Source organism: Schistocerca piceifrons, chromosome X (assembly GCF_021461385.2).
Source record: "Schistocerca piceifrons isolate TAMUIC-IGC-003096 chromosome X, iqSchPice1.1, whole genome shotgun sequence".
Lineage (NCBI taxonomy): Eukaryota > Metazoa > Arthropoda > Insecta > Orthoptera > Acrididae > Schistocerca > Schistocerca piceifrons.
The window spans coordinates 210,541,553-210,566,551 of NC_060149.1; the positions used below are offsets into that span (position 1 = coordinate 210,541,553).

A 24,999-nucleotide genomic window follows, 5' to 3' on the forward strand; every position below is an offset into this window, starting at 1 on the left:
TATTTGTTATGTACCAAATAAATCAGCTGATGGTGACGAAATAATGAATTACGTGAATGAATAAGTAATTACATCATTGTTGGGCATAGCAACCAGCTCCTTCAGAGATGGAATTTTTCCAGAAAAACTAAAGTTAATCAGGATTGTACCAGAACACAAGAGAAGGGATAAGAAGGACCCTACACAAGTACAATCCAGTTTCATTGATATCAGGTTTCTAAGAAAACTGGAAATACTTATGAATTATAATAGATTAGTTGTTCATCTGGACAAACACAACATCCTTGTACCATCACAGTATGGTTCCAAAAAGGGTAAATCCACAGAATTGGCTACTGTCAATCCAGTACAATATAGTATTCAGTCATCTGTCCATGAAATACTGATACAAAAGCTGGAAAACTATGGCATTTGAGGGCAATCAGGTGAATGAATACAATCATGCCTACACAACATTAAACAGTATGTATTAGTAAAGAACAAATGCCAGTCAGAAGTTAGGGTAATTTTAAGATGATCAACTTTTGAAAAATGTACAAAATGCTTCAAAAATCTAGATATCTAAACTTTTACTTCTTTGGGCAAATATTAAACAATAATTTACACTGAGATGAAAAAAGTCATGGGATACCTCCAACTATCATATCAGACCTCCTTTTGCCTGACATAGTGCACCAACTCAATGTGGCATGGACTCAACAACGAGTCCCCCGCAGAAATACTGAGTCTTGCTGCCTCTATAGTTGTCCATAATTGCAAAAGTGTTGCTGGTGTGGGATTTTGTGTATGAACTGATTTCTTGATTATGTCTCATAGATGTTCCATGGCATTCATGTCAAGTGATCTGAGTGGCCAGATCATTTGCTCAAATTGTCCAGAATGTTCTTCAAACCAATTGCAAGCAATTGTGACCTGGTGACATGGTGCACTGTCATCCATAAAAATTTCATTATTATTTGGGCACATGAAGTCCATGAATGGCTGCACCCTACTGTCATCTCTTACCAACTGAAATCAGGACTCACCTGACTGGCCCATGGTTTACCGATCATCTAGGGTCCAACTGATATGGTCGCGAGCCCTGGAGAGGCACTGCAAGTGATGTCACACTGTTAGCAAAGTAGCTTGTGTTGGTCATCTGCTGCTATAGCTCATTAACACTGTCCTAATGGATATGTTCATCATCCCACATTGATTCCTGTGGTTATTTCATAAAGTATTGCTTGTCTGTTAGCACTGGCAACTCTATGCAAATGCAACAGTTCTCATTCATTAAGTGAAGGCTGTCGGCCTCTGTGATGTCCGTGGTGAGAGCTGACACGTGAAATGTTGTATTCCTGGCACATGCTTGACTGTGGAGCCTGGAATACTGAATTCCCTAACTGTTTCTGAAATGGAATGCCCCATGCTTCTAGCTCAAAATACTATTCTGCACTCAAAGTCTGTTGACTCCAGTTGTGCAGCCATAATCATGTCAGAAACCTTTCCACATGAATCACCTGAGTACAAATGACAGCTCTGCAAATACACTGTTCTTTTATATGTTGTGTACATGATATTACCACCATCTGCATGTGTGTCTATCACTATCCCATTACTTTTGTCACCTCGGTATATATCACAAAAGATAGTTCAGATTGGATTACTAGTGCTAATACCCACATCCAGAACACGTGGTGGAAGAAAAAGGCAGGTACAACACATACACCACCAACCTACAACTCTTCAAAAAGAGCGTTGGTACTCAAGTATCAAGTTATTAAGAAGTCTGCCAAAAAACCTACATGATAGTACACTTGACGATAACTTTATAACGTTCCTAAGAAATTAAAAGCCTACCCAATGGAAAATAAATTTTACAGCATTAAGGAATACCTATTACATTAAATGTAATCAGTGGCATTAATGTGTAATTACAATGGCTGCTCCATAGGTAATAAGTGATACTGAATGTTTTCTGACTTTGGCATGTCCAATATTACATGTACACTTGCTGTGCACAATGTAATCTTCCAACTAAAATTCAGTTTAGTTCAGTCATATATTCCAGCTTAAATTCTTATCTAGATTTAGTCCTAGAAATCTGACAAATTCCAATTCTGCTATATGCTTATTTATATGGCTTACTTTAAGTTTCTGGCATTTCTCAATAGTGGTTCCTGAACTATACTGTAAGCATTTTTGAGATGTTCAAAGTATTTGGCTAGAGCCATTTTCCTAAGCTATCTAGTGTATATTAATGATGCAGTAATGATTTTTTCTTTACAATTTGAATTAAAACTGATGTATTATTAACAAACGGATGAAGAGTTGATGGCCAGAGCACTAACATAGGATAAAAAAGAAAATATAGAATAGAGCCTTGATAGATAGATACCTTACATTACTGTTCTCCAGTCTGAATATCAGTTTGCTGTGTTTGAGGAGATACTCATCGTTCATCTTCTATTACATTGGCAAGATCTTTGATTAATGTATGATGCTGGAAGTTGTTATATGCTTCACACATCAATCTCTCTATAGATGTACAAATTTTTGCAAACTGTTGCCTGTTGACACCTCCCTGACCTTTTTTTGAACCAAGATGGATCAACACTCTCTGCTTCAACAGCATTTTCTGAATTTCTTTTATTAAACCACAACAGGCCTTTCCCATCCTTAATATACTTACTCAGCATGTACTTCTTCAGAGAATAATTTATGAGGGCATGGAAAAAGGTAACGCTCCCAAATTTTTTATGTGAAAACTCATAAAGATTTCTAAATAATTCAAGTGTTATTAGCATTATATATCTTTATAGTTCATGTCTACATTTTTGTGGCCTGCTGTCACTAGAAGGGTCTGAATAGTAGGGTGTAACATGGCAGTGTATAACTATGTTGGTGCATGAGAAACAGCATTCTGTTATCGAGCTTCAGATTCAAAGAGTTTCTCCACACGTGGGAACAGTCTCTCCTCCAGCATGACAGTGCCAGACTGCACACGAGCACTGTGACATCTCCAACAATCTGACACCTTGTGTTCACTTTCACCGATCATCCTCCAACAGTCCCAACTTGGCCCCATCATATTTTCACCTGTTTCCAGAACTTAAAGACCACCTTTGGGGACTTCCCTCCACCACACACCATACGGTGGCTTGCAGAGTACCTTTGTAGATGTAAATCTAGATGTAGATGATAGTGATGAAGCAATGAAAGCACAGATGAGATTGTGGCTCCATTAACGAAGTCAAACATTCTATGGTTACAGTAGCAGTAAACTGAACTCTCACTGGAAGAAATGTGTTCATTGTCAGGATGACTGTGATGAGAAATACAATGAGGTGACAAAAGTCATGGGATAGTGATATGTAAATACACAGATGGTGGCAGTATCGTGTACACAAGTTACGACAGGGCAGTGCACTTGTCGGGCTACCATTTACACTCAGGCGATTCAGTTGAAAAAGTTTCTGATGTGATTATGGCTGCACAACAGGAATTAACAGACTTTGAACATGGAATTGCAGTTGAAGCTAGATGCATATGACATTCCATTTCAGAAGTCACTAGGGAATTCAATATTCTGAGATCCACAGTGTCAAGGTGTGCCAAGAATGTCAAATTTCAGGCATTACCTCTCACCACAGATAACGCAGTAGCCAATAGCCTTCACTTAATAACCAAGGGCAGCAGTGTTTTATAGAGTTGTCAGTGCTAACAGACAAGCAATACTGTGTGACATAATGGCAGAAATCAATGTTGAAGTATGATGAGTGTATATGTCAGGACAGTGCAGTTAATTTGGCATTAATGTCTATGGCAGCAGACGACTGACATGAGTGGCTTTGCTAACAGCATGATATCACCTGCAGCATCTTTCCTGGTCTCATGACCTTATCAGTTAGATCCTAGATGACATTTTCAGCAAGATTGTGAATATAGAACGAATAATCACAAAGCTGTTCACACCATAGACAGTGTCCAGAACCAAAATAAATATAATGATCACTGCAGAATACTGAAACTTGAAAGATACAGCATATACATAGAGCTAATTAGTGTATTTCAGACTCTCTCTGTGAGTTTTTGCTCTGTCTTTAGCAGAAAACAGGAACATGATGGCAAGGTTGTTATCACTGTTGCAAGAGATAGCAATTATAATATAATATAGAATGCAAAGAGGCTCATTCTAAAGAAATCACAATTATTGCAAAGTATGCTGTCTAAATATGATATTTCATGAATTACTACACCAAGCTGAAAGCCCAAGAGCATTGAAATTAGTTGATTCACCAGAAAAGCTTAAAATCAGACATTTCAGTGACCTGTCTGTTGAAATAGGTCATAAACACTGCAATACAAATGACTGAATAAACATTATATTATGATAAGAAAACAGCATAAGGATATATATGTTGTGAAAACAGATTATGCATTGGTATCATTAAATCTGAACTGTGCAGTAGAGATCATAATTATATGAAGAAATATGTCACAGCCCTTCCTGATACCAAAATAAAGATCACCTTAAACAAATTCTGACCAAAAATATGTCTTATTATCAATAAGAGTTAAACGACTTCTTGCTTAGTCTTCATACAAAATAATATAAATTTTATTTTGTTCCTAGTATTTCAGTTTCATTGTAATCCACAATAAATTTACAATCAACAAAAGCAATAATAACTGTAATACTGCCCTTGAACATTAACAAATTTAAAATGTTTTGTAACCTCAAAACCATTTCATATTTGCATACATGAGTGTCCACGAAGGGGCAAGATTCCAAAGTAGCCATTTTTGATGGAACTGATTCGGTGAGCTTAAGAACTAAATTAGATGGGAAGTATACTGAATGTATTGTATTCAAACAATTCATAGGTTTCACTCAGTATTTTTGGAAGATGGATTACTTTGATACTTAAAAGGAAAACATACATTATTAAAATTCCACCTCTTTGATTTAACAGTATAAAATTAGCATCCCCATATGATAAACTCCTACACATCCAACAATACAGAAAATAAATCAGGAAATAGTCACAAAAGATAGTCTTGTTCATACACCAAAAATGTCAGTTTAACCCAAAAAGATATAAATTATAAATCCAAAAAACATCTGGAGATTGGGGAAAATCCTGTTGGATGTTAAGAAAAACAATCCACATAAATGTCACCAATTACTACTCTTCAAAGTACAGGAAAAGGATGTAAGTTTTAAAAATGATAATTGAACTCAGATACCAGCTATAACACATTGTTTGCTCACAAAACTAGACATCACCTCAAGTTAATTTATTTACTGAGTTATTTTCATGCCTTCTATTTATCAACATTGGCTAGCATAATTAAAGTTTAACAAAATCTGTTTTCAGAGCTACATTTTGTGGGTTCTTTGGGTGAAATGTAACTCAGGCCAACATTCAAAGTAATGAATGTAGGGGAACCTACCAAGAAAATCTCGAATTGGCCAGTACTACTGATTCTTAACAGCCTAACAGCCGAGGACTGAACTGACATTATCCTTGTGTTCCCAGTTTGACACATTACTATGCAGCAATGAAACTGGATTGCTAAACTGTGTCTCGAGCTGTGTTGCACTCCATAAAGTCTGAGTCCCACAGGGCTAGGGTATCAAACTACTATCCATCATCTAACTTCTCATTCTGTTCATAGTTTGTATGAGGCAAGAAAAATTGCTGGAGTGGAATACTTTTCTGCCTTATAATTTCTCATTTGTTTCTTCTCGCCTGGCACATAAAATTATATTTTCTCTTTTTCATTGTTGCGTTTGGGTATGTCGATGAAGTATAGATGAATACACCTAGAATACTGTGAAACTGTGCTTCATAAAACACAATGTGGTGTCAGCAATGAGTGGCAGGTCTTCTTTCACTGCAGACAAATGGTAAGCCATGGTTGTGATTAAGCAGAGCAGCAGCAGTAGTAGCAGCAACAGCAGAACGTATCCTTGTGGAAATTGGGAACATATTTTGGACAGGTATAGTGAAAGCCACATTTATTTTGTGCTGGGAATATGCACCAGAATCCATGTGCCGTAGTGTTGGACTGGTCCCTTTCTGCAGCTTGATACAGGTTCTATGAGGAATTGGCAGAAAAATAATTGTGAACTATTTAAGAAATGTTCTGTATGTTGTGACTTAGCAAGACAGCCAAGTCACAATGAGAGGAAGCCGAAAGGCACGCGTTAAGCTCATGCAGATTGGCGTGAGGTCTGGAACAGTTAAAAGGAAATAAGAACTTAGAAAATGGACGCAGCTGCTGTAATACTTAACTTAAATCCACATTTGTAGAACATCGCTCTTGATGATACATGCTTCACAATATTAATTATCAAAGCTATGGCGCCTTGCTAGGTCGTAGCCAATGACTTAGCTGAAGGCTATGCTAACTATCGTCTCGGCAAATGAGAGCGTCTTTGTCAGTGAACCATTGCTATGAACGTCGGCTGTACAACTGGGGCGAGTGCCAGTACGTCTCTCTAGACCTGCCGTGTGGTGGCGCTCGGTCTGCTATCACTGACAGTGGCGACACGCGGGTCCGCCGTATACTAACGGACCGCGGCCGATTTAAAGGCTACCACCTAGCAAGTGTGGTGTCTGGCAGTGACACCACACTGTAAATATTCACATTCACCACCATTGTATGACTGTGCTGAAACCACTACTTTGCAGGGGAAAAGTCATAATTGTCTAGACTTACCTGCCAACTGAACAAACCCAAGTTACATAGTCTTTGCCAAAGCTAGAATGTTTCTCATTATATACTAAATGTACAGTTTAGTTTAATCATAGACAATCATCTGTAGAAATATGTGAGAATTCTTTAATAAAACAAAAGTCTGTCTCCCAGATTCCAGGAGGCACCTGTTGCCCCCTCCCCCCACTCCCGCACCCTTCCCACCCCCTCCCTCATGCACCCCCACTCCAAATCCAATCCTCCATGTTATTGCACATTGCTCACACCTCTCCCTGCCAGGGGGCACAATGAGCTCTCTGGTTCCATGTTCCCATCTTCTCACCTGGTGCCTCTCCCTCTCAACTTTCAGCCACCCTTACCCAATCCTCACTCTAGGTCTCTGCCTCCTGTCTCTTCCCTCACCCACTCCAAGTGACACAAGCCATTACCCCACATTCACCATAGCACAATCACTTACAGAGTCTGTGGGTTATCTAGAGCAGAAACCATGGGCAGCACTCACAGACAGTTTGTCCATAAGCAGAGTCTGTGGGGCAATCCAGGGCAGAGTCTGTACACAGTACTCACTAATTAGCCTGAAGGTTAATCTTTAAGCAGAGTCCAGATCGCAGTGAGGTCAATAACTATGTATTAAACTTGAGGCAGATGGAGCATGGTGAGTAGTGCCTGTACCTGGTTCTGAACAGCCTTATTTACAGCCCTGGTTGAGTAGGATTGCCTAAGTTACATGGTTCCTCTGATATATCTTAGAGATCATGTGAAGGCCAGTGTTGCCTTCTCAGCTATATTCGATAGCTCACAAACTGACACTAATTGGATGCACACTCCAAGTTGTCATCAGCAATTTCCCTAATCAGCTCCATGTCCTTGTTTATATCTGCTGGCTGTATATCTGCCTCAGTGGTGCCCTTTTTGAAGTTGTGATGTGTCTTTAGAGCCAGCTCCATATTTATGTCTTCTGTTTCCTCCTGGGATACAACACTAAGTCTTACAGTACATGTGAAAGCTTTCATTTGTCTTTCAAACACAAACTGTCAGATCATTTTGATTCATTTATCTACAATGTGACAATTCAGCATCTTATCAGTCACGAATTTTGTCAGAATGGTTTTATGGACACTTTGCAGACATAAGGACTATTTTCTGGTCACAAGAGCCACCAGATTTCAATCCTATTGAGCACATTTAAGATGTTAAGAGAGATATGCATGCCACAATCTCAGTTAATTCTCTTTCTTTGTGTTGTGGGTGGTTGTTAAGAGGTCATGCACATAACCATGATTCTTTAAAACATCCAGGTTCTTGTGGGGTTTATACCATGACAAATTGGAACAGGCATGATGACAAAAGAGGGTTTGCCTACTACTATTACTACTACTACTACTACTATGATTACTGTTGTTATTATTATTATTATTAGTAGTAGTAGTAGTAGTAGTAGTAGTAGCAGCAGTTACATTTAATTATTGTAGGAGAAGTAATGTTAATAGCAGCAGAAACACATGTGCCAAGTGACGATGATGCTAGGTGGTGTGGGCATACAGCAGCAAGGTCCTTAGAGCTCTATGTCAATAGCAAGTGGTATTATGTCAACTGTAGTAATAGATGTAGTTTCAGCAATTGCCTGCATCAACAACTGTTTCAGTCCTATCCAAAGGCCTCACATGCAGCCCCCCATCAAAGTTCAATCATGCTGGACTTGTCAAAGATCTACTCCCCTTCTCCCTACATGGGAAACACCGTTTTTATAAATTTGTAAATTTTAGAGCACAGTACTCAGTCGTCCTTTTTTTGTAGGTTTTATCTGGCAAATCCAGATTTAGGCTAGTGCCTAGCCATGATCAACTGACATGTATTGAGACTAGAAAATAGTGCATTGATAATGGCTAGGCACTAGCTAAAATCTGCATTTGCCAAATAAAACCTACAAAAAAAGAGGATGACTGATTGCTGCACTCTATAATTTATAAATAATATCACAGTCGCTGAGCGCACCAACTTTCCTAATGGAAGGTAACCTGATAAACATCTTTTTTCCACCAGTCCCTCCAATCAACACTACCAAAATCCCAACATTGAATTTTACCTCTTCCATTTCATACCACCATCCAGCAGTGACTGTATCCCACTCCCATCTAATCAGCCACTGGTTACTTTCGAGGAATTCCTTATATCCAACTTGGCCTTATCTTCCTTCTCAAGGCTCCTCTCCAGAATCACAGACCTCTCAACATAGGAAACAACAGCCTTCTACAACTTCAAAAAATTCCCTGATCTAATAATCCTCCCAGAAGGCAAAGGCCTCACCACTGTTACTATGAGCCACAGTGATTATCTGGAAGATGGCATCCACCAACTGTCCAACTCTTCCACCTACAAGTCCAGCCATTGCAAGCTTATCCCAGAAGACCAGCATAATCTCCAGTTGCTACTCAAATCCTTAACCCCATCCCAGAATCTCTCCTCTAAAACCATATCTCCCTGTAGAGTAGAGAGATTTATTCATTACGGAATTCTCACACGGTTTTAGAAATGATCTCCCCTGATTCAGCTAAACCTCTTGTTTAGGAATTTTAAAATCAGGTGGCTGATTGCAGTGAGACAGTAATGTAGCTTCTTGAAACTGACCAACTCATTTATAATCAAAATAGCACTTTTTTACAGTCTTGGCACCCCCCTCCCCCTGATAAATTTCTTTGGACACCCATGCCCCTGTATGTCCACCTTCTATACCCTTACCAAAATTCATATACCCAACAATCCTGGATATCCCATTGTATCTGGTTGCTGTGCTACCTCCTGTGGAATGTCTGCTCTTGTGGATCAACATCTCAAACAGTTACCCACAGCCTAACCTTCTGTATTAAATATATGAATCACTTCATTCACCAACTTTCGACCATTCCCACCCCTTAATCATCACCAAGATCCCTATCCATCACTGTTGATGCCACCTTCCTATAAACAAACATCCCCTATGTCAATGTCCATGCCACTATCAAACACTCTCTTCCAACATCCTACTGAGTCCCAAACCATCATCTCATTCCTTATACATTTCAGTAATTGCATCCTGACACCTAACTGCTATTGTTTTGACAGGAAGATAAACAAATAAATCCACAGCACTGCCATGGGCAACTGCATGGGAAACCACCTTAGCTATCCAAAGTCCTGAACTCCTTTTCTGGTTCAGTTCATTGATTCTATCTTCATGATCTAGTGCTAGGGACAAAACACTCTATCCCCATTCCTCCACAACCACAACACTTTGTCTCCTGTCCACTTCACCTGCTCCTTGGACATTGGCCTCCAACTGATGGTTGCTTAGCAACTTCTGTCCTTATCAAGCCTGCTAACCATCAACACTACTTGCATTTTGATAGCTGCCATACCTTTCACATGAAAACTAAACTCATGTCCACATACACTGTATGAAAAAAATTGCAGCGCCAAGGAGGAGTTGATAAACGAAAGATGGTAGGTGTGTTTTTACATCTGTTTGATGATATCTATTCAAATTTTGCACCTGTCATGTAATAGTGGCACCAGTAGCGCCACTGTGAGGATACAAATTAGGTTTGCTTTAAATCATCATGGCCTTCTAGATTGGAGTGGGTAAGCTGATTTTAGTCAGGGATGCCTTTAAGGCTACAAAGACATCATTATGTCTTCACTGAATTTGAATGAGGTTGTATAATAGGGCTACGAGAAGCTGGATGTTCCTTCTGTGATCTTGCAAAAAGACTTGGCAGGAATGTAGCCACTGTACGTGATTGCTGGAAGTGATGGTCATGAGAATGTACAGTCGCAAGATAATCTGGCTCCCAACATCCACATGGCACTACCAAGAGGGAAGACCATCATATTCAGCTTATGGCTCTGGCACATTGTACTGCATCTGCAGCAGCAATTTGAGCAGCAGTTGGCACCACTGTGCACAATGAACTGTTACAAGTCAGTTACTTAGAGAACAGCTGTGAGCCAGATGCACTGCAGTGTGCATTTCACTGACCCCAAACCGCCACCATTTGTGACATCAGTGGTGTCAGGCAAGAGCTCATTGAAGGCAAGGTGGATGAAACATGGTTCTGTCTTGGTGCCAGTAATGGCCGGGTTGATTAGGAGGAGTCCAATTGAGGGTCTGGAACCAACAAGTTAGACACACTGGACCTACACTTGGAGTTATGGTCTGGGGTACAATTTCATAAGGCAGCAGAAGCCCTCTCTCGATTATCTCAAGCACCCTGACTGTATATGTGTTCATCAAGTTGGTGATCTGACCTGTTGTGCTGCCATTCATAGACATCAATCCAGGCAGTGTTTTCCAACAGTATAATGCTTGTCCACATACTGCTGTTGTAACTCAACATGCTCTAGGGAGTGTCAACATGTTGCCTTGACCTGCTGAATCACCAGATCTGTCTCAAATTGAGCAAATATGGGACATCATTGGACGATAACTCCAGCTGCATGCACAAAAAGCATTAAGCATCACAGTATAGACTTACCAAGTGAAATAGGCATGGAACTCCATCCTACAAACTGACATCTGTCAGTACAACACAATGCATGCAAATGCTTGTATTCGACATATTGACACTTACACTGGTTATTAATGTACCAGCATTTCACATCTACATTAGCTTGTGATCTTGCAATACTAATGATTTAAATATGTTACCTAGACATATGCATTTCAGAAATTTCTTTACTCTACATTAATTATTTTTTGGTGCTGCATTTTTTCCATCAGTGTAATTCTGCCTCCCATGAACTGAGCATCTGTAGTGATGAAAAATATTTTGCCCATTATCCAGTCCTATGGCATACACACTCCCAACCCCTTGCTACATGGCCCACATCCTCTTGGAAGACCCAGGTACAAGGTCTGTCAAGTACTCCCACCCACAACATTCCACTCCAGTCCCACCACTGGCTTGTCCTGTCCCATCGGAGGCAGGATCACCTATGAAAGAGTCATGCCATATACAGCTCTACTGTAAATTCTGCATAGCATTGTATGTCAGTATGACCACCAACCAGCTGTTAACCCAAATGAATTAAAACTGCCAAAATGTGAGCAAGAGTAGAGTTGGCCACCCAGTGATGGAATATGCTGCTTAGCACAGCATGCTGGATTTCAGTAGTTGCTATACAGTCTGTGCCATCTGGATCCTTCTCCCTCCCCCCCCCCCCCACCCCCCTCCCATCAGCACTAGCTTCCAACTCTGAATTACATAGATGAAAGTTGTTTCTGCAACACTTCCTTAGATCCTGTGATCCTCATGGCCTCAATCTCCACTACCCCATGCCCCACATTCACCTCCACTCCTGCCCTTTGACCCTAATTTCACTCGTGCTGCACTCATCCAACACTGGACACAGGAGTGGCGCCACATCATCTTTTCACATGAGTCCCAGTTCTGCGTATGGCATCATGATAGGCACACCCATCTGTGGAGAGTCCAAAAAGAATACACTTTTTGACCTGTAGTTCCCTGTACATTGCGTGCAACTCCCCTTGCATGTGGCCAGAAGGAACTCACTGGTGTTGTTGCTCCATTCCTATCTTGTGCAAGCGATGCCTGTTTCTCCCACATTCCTCTCCCGTGCACCTACTGCTTCTCCCTCCCAGCTGTCAGAACGCCCCCACCCCGAACCCTTTCTCCCACCCCCTGCCTTCTTTCTTCCCTCATATTCTACTTGACACAACCCCTGCAGTTGAGCTCCAGTGCTGGCACAGTGTAGCTATGCACAGAGAGAGAGAGAGAGAGAGAGCACTTTTAAAGCTAGCAAAAAATGTTCCCACTCTTGTTTATGTGCCTTCAAGTGACTCAGCATGTCTACCTGTCTTTACTTCTTAAATTATTTACATTCCACCAGCACTTTCCATTACATAATAAAGATATGTTAAATAGAGACAGTAGTAATGTAATTAGACGGGAAACAACCTATGTTTAGAGTGAACTTAATGGGGCAAAATGTACAAAAATAAGGAAATAATACTTAATACTAATAGTAGTAAATAATACTACTCTTAGGGAATTGTGTCAGGTCAATTTATTTATTCTCATATTTCAGAATTTGATGTAATTCTTTTATGAGACAGACATGATTTCTCTCTCCACATGATTAATTATGAAAATATGTACCATTATATTGCCATCACTAAGTTGCCTAGTTATATTCACCCTAGCTTTTACGGTCAATAAGTCAGGTCTTTCCAGTTCTTTTCTTTCACTGCCTCTTTTTACTTTGCATTTTCTGTAATCATTCATGATTTTGACATTTAACATTGGAGACTCATCAAATATGGCTGTGTTTGACTTTCTGATTAAGGTTTTGAGCTCTGCAACTTAATTCATCTACCTGCTCTTCTAGGAAGATTAATTTCCCACAATGGCTCTTTTTTAAATTAGATATTTATTCAAGAGATTTCTGCATATAAGCACAATAGCTTATACATCACATGCAACTGATTAACAGTTATTTAAATTACTTTCTAACTGTGATATAAAAAGTTATGATAATGATAATAATGATAGTTTACCTAAGCAAAAAAATAAAACTTCTTTTTCATGTACAGTGTGTTTTAGGACTTCCACAATAAACTTTCTATGATGGTAGAGGACAAATTTTTGCTGTGGAATATATACATTTTGACCTAGTTTATGAGTTATGCTAATGAGTCAGGCTCATTGGTTGTGATCTCATTGATAGCTACTGTTGCTTTCACTTGCTATGTGTTATACTGAGACAAAGGGCAATGGAAAGATATTCATTATATATACAGTGTTTTTTCTAGTAGTGCACAAAATTTTTAGGATGCTGTGATATTGAGAGAGTCAGCTTCAACCAGGTCCACAACCATTTAGGGGTGCTGCAGGACTACAAACTATTTGTACACAACCTTCAGAACGCCCAACACTATGACTACCAAATTCTGTATATTATATATAATTTGTGCTGTGGTTTATTCATCAGTATGATAATGACGCTGTTCTCCACACAAATTTTATTCACAAATTAGGCCTACTCCATGCACAACATTTATCCTAACAATCTGAATAGTTACGTCTGGGGCTATGGGAACCTATATGTATATTTAGAGTAGAATTATCCGTAAAAATCTTCTAGGACCTGTACTTCTGCCAATATGTTTCACTGGACCAAATTATCAACTATTTCTGCATAGCACACTTGTAGAACTTTTGTACATAGTGCCAGATGCTGGTTCCACCAACATCTAGTTCCAACATGTTGTAGTATGGCCAAAATTCTGTGTTGTTGAGTAAGCAGCATTGTCAACTTTTGAGAACAATGTACTGGTTAAATAGCCAACATCTACATGTTCTCCCAATGTTTTTCTATGAGGCAATGTCAAATCACTGCATTTTCTACCACTTTATTAAATCCATAATTTTTAAAAATTGCATGCTTGATGAGTTCAGAAAGTTGTTATTAGTAGTCTTGAAAGATTTCCGCTTAATATTTCTCTAATTTGAGATAATGTTTTAATAGAAAATACACCTGTTCCTTCAGAAATAATTTTAAAGTTTAGTTTATATTTACTCAAAAATGTATGGTATCAAGCAGTGGTATGAATGATTCTGAAAACTGTGCTAAATTATTTTTACAGATAACTTATGAGACTGTTGGAGTAGTCCAGATGACATTCTTGAGGCTGCTCAGTCAGGATGCATATCAAAACTTCACCTATACATGCATCAATTCAGCAGCTTGGTATAGTCTCAAAAGTCAAAATCATGACATGGCTATCAAACTACTGGGAGAAAATGAGGTTGTGTATAGTTTTGATGGTATTAAGCCAGACATCCTTAGTGATGGTTGCAAGGTTAGTATAACAGTAATCTCAGTAATGCACCTTAAATTTATATTAAAGTTAACTGTAATAATATTATGAAAAGGATAGGTTGCTACTCATAATATAGCAGAGATGCTGAGTTGCAGATAGGCACAACAGAAATATTGTCAAACATGTAAGTTTTCAGTCAAAAAGGCCTTCATTAGAATAGGCAACACACACACGTACACTCACACAAATACAACTCATGCACACATGACCAGTCTCTGGCTGCCAAGGCCAGACTGTGAGCAGCAGCGCATGATGGGAGAAGCAGTCTGGGTGATGGGGGTAAGGAGAAGGCTGGGGTGGGAAGGCACAGGAATAGCAGATTAGGGGCTGGGGATGGTGAACAGGGGGGGAGGTGAGGTGAGCAGCCATTTATCCTTTTCATAATATTGTCAATATTCCATCCTGGATTTTCCATTGTTAAAAATTAACTGTAAACTACACTGCAGCTATTGCAACACTATGAAGATGGCAAGCCACAAACATCAAATTGTCATTAAATGTACAACATACTTAGATTAGCATATCAGCACAATGGCACAAAGTGGGTGGGAGTAATGCCAAGTGCAATTTGAGTATGAGATAAGATAACACAGTGGGTTTCTCATTCATAAATTGCATTGAAATGATGGTTGTTTGTGAGGTCATGTAACAGCTTGTTTTAGGAGGAGAGACAATTATCAGCATGTGTTGGAAATGGACAGCAGCAAGAGTGTGGCCTATCGAGAGTGTGGTTTATCATTGTTTGATAATGCTGCTTGTTTAGGTTGGGATCCCATGAGTGTCATGCAAACAGGGAACCAGTGGGTTCAAGTGGGCCATTTTCGATGCCATGCAGAATCTCAGTCACCACACACAAATACTGTATTTACTCGAATCTAAGCCGCACTTTTTTTCCAGTTTTTGTAATCCAAAAAACCACCTGTGGCTTAGAATCGAGTGCAAAGTAAGCGGAAGTTCTGAAAAATGTTGGTAGGTGCCATCACAATTAACTTCTGCCGTTGAATATATGTAGCGCTACACAGGCATGCTTTGCAGGCACAAAGATAAATACTGGCACCAAAACCTCTGCGTCAGCAAATTTAATAAAAAAAAAAAGGTGGAAGACGAGCTTTTTTTTTTTCCACCCCGAGTTTCGACCACTGCATTTTCATACATTACTCTATGTTCTGAATTTTTTCCTACCTGTGAGAAGAGATGGTTGCTAATAGGAACTTTTATGAATTGTGAATCACATGCACTATTCTCTTCATCATAAGAATAATACGAATATAAACATTTTGTCATGTATTCTTTCGTGTTTGCTGATATCTCATTTAAATCCTGTCTGCCTAATAAACTACGAAACTAGAGTGAGACAACAGTAAACGCGGAAGAATATACATATCATGTCGTGTTTCTATTCGTATTATTCTTATGCCTAATAGTGATACAGTCAGAAATGAAGCACGGCAGTTGACTAGATTTTTAAATCTAAGATGACTCTAATTTATGTGCAGAATGTAATGTACTAAAGAGGCATCTGCAAAGATTTTCAAACGGGGAAAAATTTTCACTAAACTCTCGTTCAGAACGTCTTCTATCATACGCAGTCTATTATTTGGTTCTTGTTGATCATTATCAAAGAAAGCTGCAGTGTAAGTAACAACAAATAGCAGTCTCTTGCCACTGTTTCACTAAGGAGACGATTCCTCTTTTTTTCTTTTTTTTTTTAATTGATAGCTGCGGTAGCGTGCACAAAAGCCGCGAGTGGCGACAGGCCGTAAACACTCATTATCAGAATGTGACAAACAATGCACGACACAGAACAGTAATGCATTTTCAGCTTAGAGTGATGTAAACACCTATAACAAAGAGAACGGCACTTATCAGATCAAAGAAAAATAAGCAGTCAATTCAAACCAGACGAAGCACGTGAAAAAGGAATGGTACTCATATAAATACGGACGGAGCACCTGACGCATAGCAATGGCTACCTGGTAAAGCTTAACTGCTGAGCTTAAGACTCGAACCAAACTACTGTAGCTGTATTGTCATTCATTCGACCTAAATTGTGTCTCATATTACAATGGACCAACTTTGTTTCGATTTGGAGGTGCAGCTTAAACTTTTCTTTCAACTTGAATGTCGAGTCTCAAATTTCAGGTGCGGCTTAGATTCGGGAAAAATTTTTTTCCTCGATTTCGAGTCTCATTTTTCAGGTGCGGCTTAGATTCGAGTGCGGCTTAGATTCGAGTAAATACGGTAGTACCCAAGAGGACAAACATACTATTCAGTTGGCTGTGCAGGATCGTGCAGCCATTTCAAGTACGTTAGTCAGGAAATGGGCATTTGCATCAAGACAAATAGTCACACAAATAGTGTGATGATGTCTGGAGCATCACTGATTGTCAGCATAGTGATCATTTATATATGTGGTGCCTGTTCTTTTGGACATGTCTGGAAGAACAGATACCATTTTTATCCTGCAGCCACTGTGAATCAAGACACAAAGGAACTGAAGACATTAGCTGCCAGTGGGCATTACATCAATTGGGCAAGTCGAAAATTTGTGCCAGACTGGGATTCAACCCTACGTCTCTTGCTTACTAGGCAGATATCGTGACCATTATGCCGTCCGGTCACAGTGGTCACAACAACCACATGGACTACCCTAGCCCACATCCCATCAGACCCAAAGTCTCAACTTGTACCACACACTACTGATGTAGTGCCCCTGCAACATCTCACCAATCCCTGTAAGAGTTTAAGCTCAGTGTGCATCTACACTGAAGGAATCATTGCCCGTCTTCATCTTAGTTATACAGGGTGAACATTAATAAAACCAATGAACTGCAGGGATGGATTCCTCACTGGAAATGGAGGAAAAAAGGTCCTACAAACATTTGTCCAGAAATGCATCATTGCCGCAGTAGCTGACACTGACAACTGAAAGTTCCTCTGACCATGTGCTGTGTGTTCCTTGTATGTTGCAGGCTGTGTGATTGATACATTGTACTGTACGCAGCAGAATGGTCTGTTATTCATGTTGGCAACAAACAGAGACAATGTTCATGTAGGGCCATGCATATGGAAATGGTCAAGAGGCAGGACGTCTGTACCACAACAAATACCCTCACAGACACTAACCACATCAAGCAAAATTTCAAGCCCTTTTTGGGTGTTTGTGTGATCATGGATCCTTCCAGACAGACGAACATGCAGGGAGGCAGTGGTCTGTATATACACCAGATTACACCAGATTTGAAGGACCAGATTCTAAAGGATATTGAGATGAACCCTAGTATAAGTTACAAGAAAGTTGCCCACCAACATGGTCTAAGCCAAAGTACGACTATGTGTATCCTACATGACAACTGCTAGAAAGTGCAAAGATTATCAGCAATGGATTTCCCTCTATGGAAAGGATAATGTCAATGGTTTTTACACCAGACCATCACAATTATGGGATTTCTGACATCAGTCCCTTTTACCAACAAAGTGATCTGTAACAGAACTGACATCATCAGCCTACATAATTGTCATCTGTGGGCTGCAAACATGACACGTGGTCAGAGGAACTTTCATTCATCAGTGCCATCTACCATGGCAATGACCCATTTCCCAACACGTGTTCATAGGACCTTTTTTCCTCAATTTCCAATCAGAAATCCATCCCTGCATTTTGTCGGTTTTATTAATGTTCTCCCTGTACATATATATCAGGCTTGTTCTTTCACACATGTCAGACACCACATATATATGATTAAGATGAAGATGGCCAATGATCCCCCGAGTGCAGATGCACACCAAGCTTGAACTCTTATGGGAATCAACAAGATGTCATGAGTAATGAGGCTAAGGAACAGGAGCACTACATCAGTAGTGTGTGGGTCTGATGAGAGGTGTGCTAGAGTAGTCTGTTTGGCTGTGGTGATCACTGTGTCTTGGCGGCAAAGGGACCAGTGCATCTGCCTAATAAGCAAGAGACCTGGGTTCGAATCCCAGTCCAGCACAAATTTTCGATTTGTCCCACTGGTATAAATCAGTGCCCACTGGAAGCCAATGTTTTTAATTCCCTTGTTCCTTGATAATGACCCTTGTTGAGGCTTTCACTGATGCAGCAACAGAGAGAGGAGTGCCATTAGCAGTTTGACCAATGCTAATGCTGGACATAGGAGTGGCACCACATCATCTTTTCAGATGAGTACCAGTTCTGCATACAGTGTCATGATAAACTTATTCTTCTGTGGAGGATCTAAGAAGAATGAACACTGCATTCATCACCACCATATGGGGTCATCATCTAACTTGACGTCCGCCCCCGGTAGCTGAGTGGTCAGCGCGACGGACTGTCAGTCCTAAGGGCCCGGGTTCGATTCCCGGCTGGGTCGGAGATTTTCTCCACTCAGGGACTTGGTATTGTGTTGTCCTAATCATCATTTCATCCCCATCGACACGCAAGTCACCGAAGTGGTGTCAAATCGAAAGACTTGCACAAGGCAAGCGGTCTAGACCCGACGGGAGGCCCTCGTCACACGCCATTATTATTATCTAGCTTGATGGTATGGGATGCCATTAGCTAAGTAACACAATCACCTCTGGTTCCTGTTGCCAGTAAATAGGACAGCAGCTCTCACATTTTTTATGTATTTGGGGCCAATTGCTGAATGAAGTATCCATATCTGTCATCCAAGGTCAATTTGACTAGATGCTCAGCTGTCTTAGAGCCATGATCTTCTTGACAGGTCTTCTCTGTGTACTAAATTGCACACCCAGTATGCCCCAATCACCTACAAATCTCATTATATATTCTTCCCACAATACGGAACAATTAAAATTCCATTATTTGCTATCCCTCCTGATTTTGCAGTTTTTATGCACAGCAGTGTATAATTAACAATAGTTTGCAGCTATTCCAGTCTATGCAAAGAATCAGCATGTTCCTTAGCACATCAGCTGTGAGAAATGGTTCATTTCATTTTACAAAAATAAATTCAAAAACATTATGTACAGAAGTATACCAAGTGTTTAAACTATTTTAATTTTACAGAGAAAAACTCTGCTAAGAAAGTTAGGTGATAAGGAAAAAGCTATTCTCAAGTGGCAAATGTTTTGATGTGTATTTAGAGTGCCTCATTACCTGCACAGACTGGAAAAGCAAGCAATGTTTGAAACAAATCTGAAACTGTAATCAAACAATTTCTTGAAACATTTTTCAAATAATTTCTGACAATATGGGCAGCATTCTCACAACGGAAACTCCCCATCGCACTGTCCTCAGATTAGTGGTAAGATGGCCCCTGTGGATAGCCCGTCAAAAACTGAACACAGATCAAGCATGAAAACAGGAGGAAAGTGTACTGAACTGTGAAAGAAGAAGCAAAATCAAAACATTGAGCAGCCTAAGCTCAAGATGTGCAACAATGAGCGTCAGTTGTATAGGCAGTGGCATTGTGATTATGTGGTCACAGTGTTGGACTGCAAAGGGGGAGATCCGTCTTCAAATCTCCCTCGTTCCCCTTCCCCTCCCCCTCAAAATTATGTACTGTCTATAGCAGTCATGATGTGTGTGTTCACTGTATTCAAATTTGTGTCTGTGTCATGGTTTAACATCTGTTTGCCAAAAGCGAGGTGTACAGAAGGAACCTCCTATTTGTTCTACACAAGAACCACAAATTATGACTTTTGCATTCCATTTTGGAAGTTTTCAGTCTGAAATTCCTTTGTTGTAACATAGTTCACACCTGTTTATTTGTTGTCTTTATTTCTGTGGGAGGTCTATGTGACACATTGCCTGCTCTCGCTATTCATCACATTTACTTGTGAAGGTAATATATTCTTACCACATGACTCATATTCTATAATCAATGTATAGTATGACTACAGAAAGATAACAGACATATCAATGACTGGATAGAAAGTTTATAATTTTGTGAATAAAAAAATTGGGAGGAGGGAGATTTGAACATGGATCTCCGACTTCATACTCCAACACCGTGACCACATAACCACAACACTATGGTTCTTGGCATTTGCTTGATGTTGCATATGTTGAGCGTGAACTGTTCACTGTTTCAATTTTGCTTCTTTTTCACAGTTCAGTACATCTTCTTCCTGGTTTCATGCTTGATATGTGTTCAGTTTTGACAGGCTATCCACTGAGCCATTTTAACCACTAAATCCGAGAGGAGTGTGATGGGGAGTTAATTTAATTTTTTTTTAATTCCTAGAACACAGTTTTTTTCCTTAAACAATTAAAGCACAATAATTAATTTCTATTGCTTTCTACAACCATCTTCTGATTGCACAAACCATAAAAACTATCTTCACTAACTGTAATTGTGCAGTTACATGCATTCGTATTGTGGAGCAACAAGGTTATGATATTATGTAATTTCAAACATTATCTTTAGCAAGCCAGGTTATAAATGATAATCTCACAATTTGACAGTAATAAGGAAGGCAAATGGTCAGTTGCATTTGTAAAAATTGTATCAAAGCCCATTATTGCAATAGTACAAGCAGGTATTATAGTGATAACAGTTTATGCAACATTACAGGAATTGTCAGCTGTTCTATAGCCTGGCTGACATAGGAGTGACCCAGCTTGACATGTAAAATAGTCATCTTTATAAAATTTGCTCAAGTTGAAGAATAAAAGTGAAATGCAAGAAGCCCAATGGGATATGTTGTACCAGGCTGGTTGGGCATCTGACATTTCACCTCTGTTCTTTAACCAGTGCAAATTTTATGAAGATGAAATACACCAAGCTGGGTTACTCCTGTGTAACCCAGGTCATGGAGCAGCTAACAATTCTTGTAACTGTTGCATACGCTGTTCTCACTATAGCACCTGCTGTACAATTGCAATTAATGGACTTTGATTCAATCTTTACTAATGTAACTGGTCATTTCTATATCTACATCTATGTCCACATCCACATCCACGTACTCCACAAGGCCACTGTATGGTGTGTGTCAGAGGGTATCCTGTACCATTACTAGTCTTTCTTTTTCTGTTCCATTCGCAAACAGAGTGAGGGAAAAACGACTGCCTAGAGCCCCTAATTTCTCATACCTTATCTTCATTCTCCTTACGCGCAGTGTATCTTGGCAGCAGTAGAATCATTCGGGAGTTGGCTTCAAATGCAGTTCTCTAAATTTTCTCAGTTGTGTTCCTTGAAAAGAATGCCACCTTCCCTCCAGTGATTCCCATTTGAGTTCTGAAACATCTCCATATACTTGCGTGTTGTTCAAATCTACTGGTAACAAATCTAACTGCCTGCCTCTGAATTGCTTCTATGTCTCTCTTTAATCTGACCTGGTGCTGATCCCACATACTTGAACTGTACTCAAGAATGGTTTGCACTAGTGTCCTACGTGTGATCTCCTTTACAAATGAACCAGACTTTCCAAAAATTCTCCCCAGTAAGCCAAAGTCGACCATTCCCCTTCCCTACTACAGTTGTTACATGCCACTCACTCCACTTCACATTGCTTTGCAGTGTTATGCCTAGATATTTAATCAGTGGGACTGTGTCAAGCAGCACACTACTAATACTGTATTCAAACATTATGGGCTTCTTTTTCCTACTACTCTGTATTAACTTACATTTTTCTACATTAGAGCTAGCTGCCATTTATCACACCAACTAGAAATTTCATTACTGCCACTTTGCAAGATTATGGTTTACATGCTACCTTGCTCACAATTATGTTTGCAACTACACAATATCATAACCTTGTTGGCCACAATATGACTGCATGCAGTTGCACAATTACAGCTATGATGACAGCACAGGCATGCATTTTTTTGGTTATGTCATGTTTTTTCAAATTTTGATGATGGAAGCCCTATGTACAGGGTAACAATTATTGAACTATATAAAGAAAAAAAAATGCAATTAGTTACAAATTACTGTGTGCACATACTTTATTCAACATGTAAATGTCACTACAGATATTCGGATTTAGGTTATGACATGTTGATATGAATGCCACCATTGGCGATATTGTAGTGCAGACAAATAGCAAAATTCTGCAAGACCTGTTGAAGGTCAGACATCGATGCTGTCAATGACCGTCTAATTGGCTGTTTCCAGTGCAGCAGTGGTTTTGGGGTTATCGCTGTATATCTTGTCTGTAATATAGCCCCACAAAAAGGTGTCACATGTGTTCAGACCTGGAGAATATGGCAGCTAATCGAGGCCGTGCCATTTGCCTCTGGGTACCTCGGAGCCAGAATGTGGTCCTCAAAGTGTTCTTCCAGGATATCAAACACTCTTCTGCTTCGATGCAGTTGAGATCCATCTTGCATGAACCACATCTTGTTGAAATCAGGATCACCTTGGATAATGGGGATTAAATCATCTTCCAGAGCCTTCACATACTGTTCAGTAGTCATGGCACCATCAAGAATATTGCACCGATTATTCTGTGTCTGGACATTGCACATCACACAATCATCCATTGGAGAGGCTTCTCAATCATGAAATCGGGATTCTCAGTCCTCCAAATGCACCAGTTTTGTTTGTTGATGAACCCCATCCAAATGAAAAATGGGCTTCATCACTAAACTGAACCATACTAATTCCCATCATGCTCAATGGCCAATCGTGCAGTTTGAACGTCCTAATGTGAACTGTTCAGAAGTTATGACGACTTTACTTCATATAGATCAATAATTGTCACCATGTATGTTTGTCTACTGAATCTAAAAATGACCTGAGATCTTTTTTTTTTTTAATGTGTTATGTATCAACAAAAAATCACAAATATAAGATGTACTGACACATTTCAATACATAGGAAACGCTGTCATCACTCAGTTTATGTTGAAAACAAATCTTTGACATCATAAACCAGCAGATGGCAGCACTTTCATTATTAAATGTCTTGTACATCTTGGGGCATTCTCCTGTTTTATTTCATTATTGGTTGTCCTTAATGTTGATGCACTGCGTTGCTACACTGGCTGAAAAAATGGGGGGGGGGGGGGTGGAAGATGAACACTGACTACTTTAAATGTTGTAGCCGACAGGTGCACATTTGCGTTTCACAGCTCTTTACTTTCACTGTTCACATCCCCCCAATAATACACAGTTATATGGCCAGTGCACTATTGTTTAACCTTTTGATAAGTCTCATTAATAGGTTCCAGGCACACATCCACATACTGCTACAATAGTTTACTGCTGGACATCTACGAGCAGTAAAAACCTTACCACATATTTCACAGTCTTTCAATAATTGAACAGATACTGTCATTGCTTTAACACACAGCCTATTGGTGTAACTCTTATTTCACAGTTAAGTTGATGCATTGGTGTTGATCTAACCAATTTGGTTCCGCGTCTGAAACTCGGGTTGTGGACTGACTGTCTTGGGACCAAAATTTGGGCCCTTATGTATCTGCACAATAATAGGCACTGAAACTACACATTGTTGATGTTTAATTTATGGAAATTACAATTAAAAGTGAACTCATTAAATTAAATGAATACATCAAAAAATTGCATCTTTTTAACAGTTTCTTCTACTACAAGAGTTAGGCCAAATTATTTGTTTAAATGATGAAATTAACAGATATCATTATGCAAACAATACTTTTGACAAAGCTGTTAATTACTCTGGAAATAATTAGGGGCTGGCTTTTCTAACTTTTTTTGAATAGAGCCAAAAAGATCCTTTAAGGAACACTATTAGCTGTTCCTCCAAATGTTAATGTTTATAAGTCAACAATAGAATTTAAGATACAAAACAATTACTGATTTCACCCTATAACAAAAGATACTAACTAGGAATAGTCAAAATAAATTAGAAAATCAAATAGATACGTAAAACTAAGCACAAAATTAGACCTGGTGTTATATTCTTTAAAACTGAGGACCAACCTGTCTCTTATGAAAATGCAGATTATACTCCTGTATGTTAATGGTAATTAGTTAAAAGTGAAAAAATGAATTTTAAGGAGGCAGATGGCAAAACAAGAGAGGAAGTAACGTCACAATCTCAACTGTCAGTGTTTCACAACTGTTCATACATATCCTCTGCGATCAAAAGTGTTTGTGTTGGCAGATGTATGCTAAAAGGCAAACATACAGGTTGTAAATGGCATCAAGAGACTGTAAAAAAACTGCAGATTCATTTTTGTTATAAAAAAAAGCTGACATTTATGCAGAAAATGTCTCGCACGTATTTCAGTGTGAAAGTAGGATATCAAGACAAAACTTTGGGACCCCATTAAGTTTGCTACATGTGCGTTGAAGGACAGAGACAATGGTCAAAAGGTGAACAACATGCTTCCAGATTTGGTGCTCTCATGGTCTGGCGAGAACCACTGATCATAATGATGATTGTTACTTTAATTCAATGGTTTCAAAGTAAAGAATAAAAAGAACACCATCCATCCAAATCTGCTGATGTTTTTAAGTTCTG

General features: G+C 39.4%; 1 protein-coding gene across 1 annotated transcript in view; it reads left to right on the forward strand.

Annotated features, from left to right (window-relative positions):
• The window catches only part of LOC124723106 (collagen alpha-1(XI) chain-like), a 543,500-nt gene that overhangs the window by 510,154 nt on the left and 8,347 nt on the right, over positions 1-24,999 (forward strand). Inside the window, exon 28 of the mRNA XM_047248286.1 lies at positions 14,348-14,563. Within this exon, the coding sequence (XP_047104242.1) occupies positions 14,348-14,563 (216 nt within the window). The remainder of the gene's footprint in view (positions 1-14,347; positions 14,564-24,999) is intronic.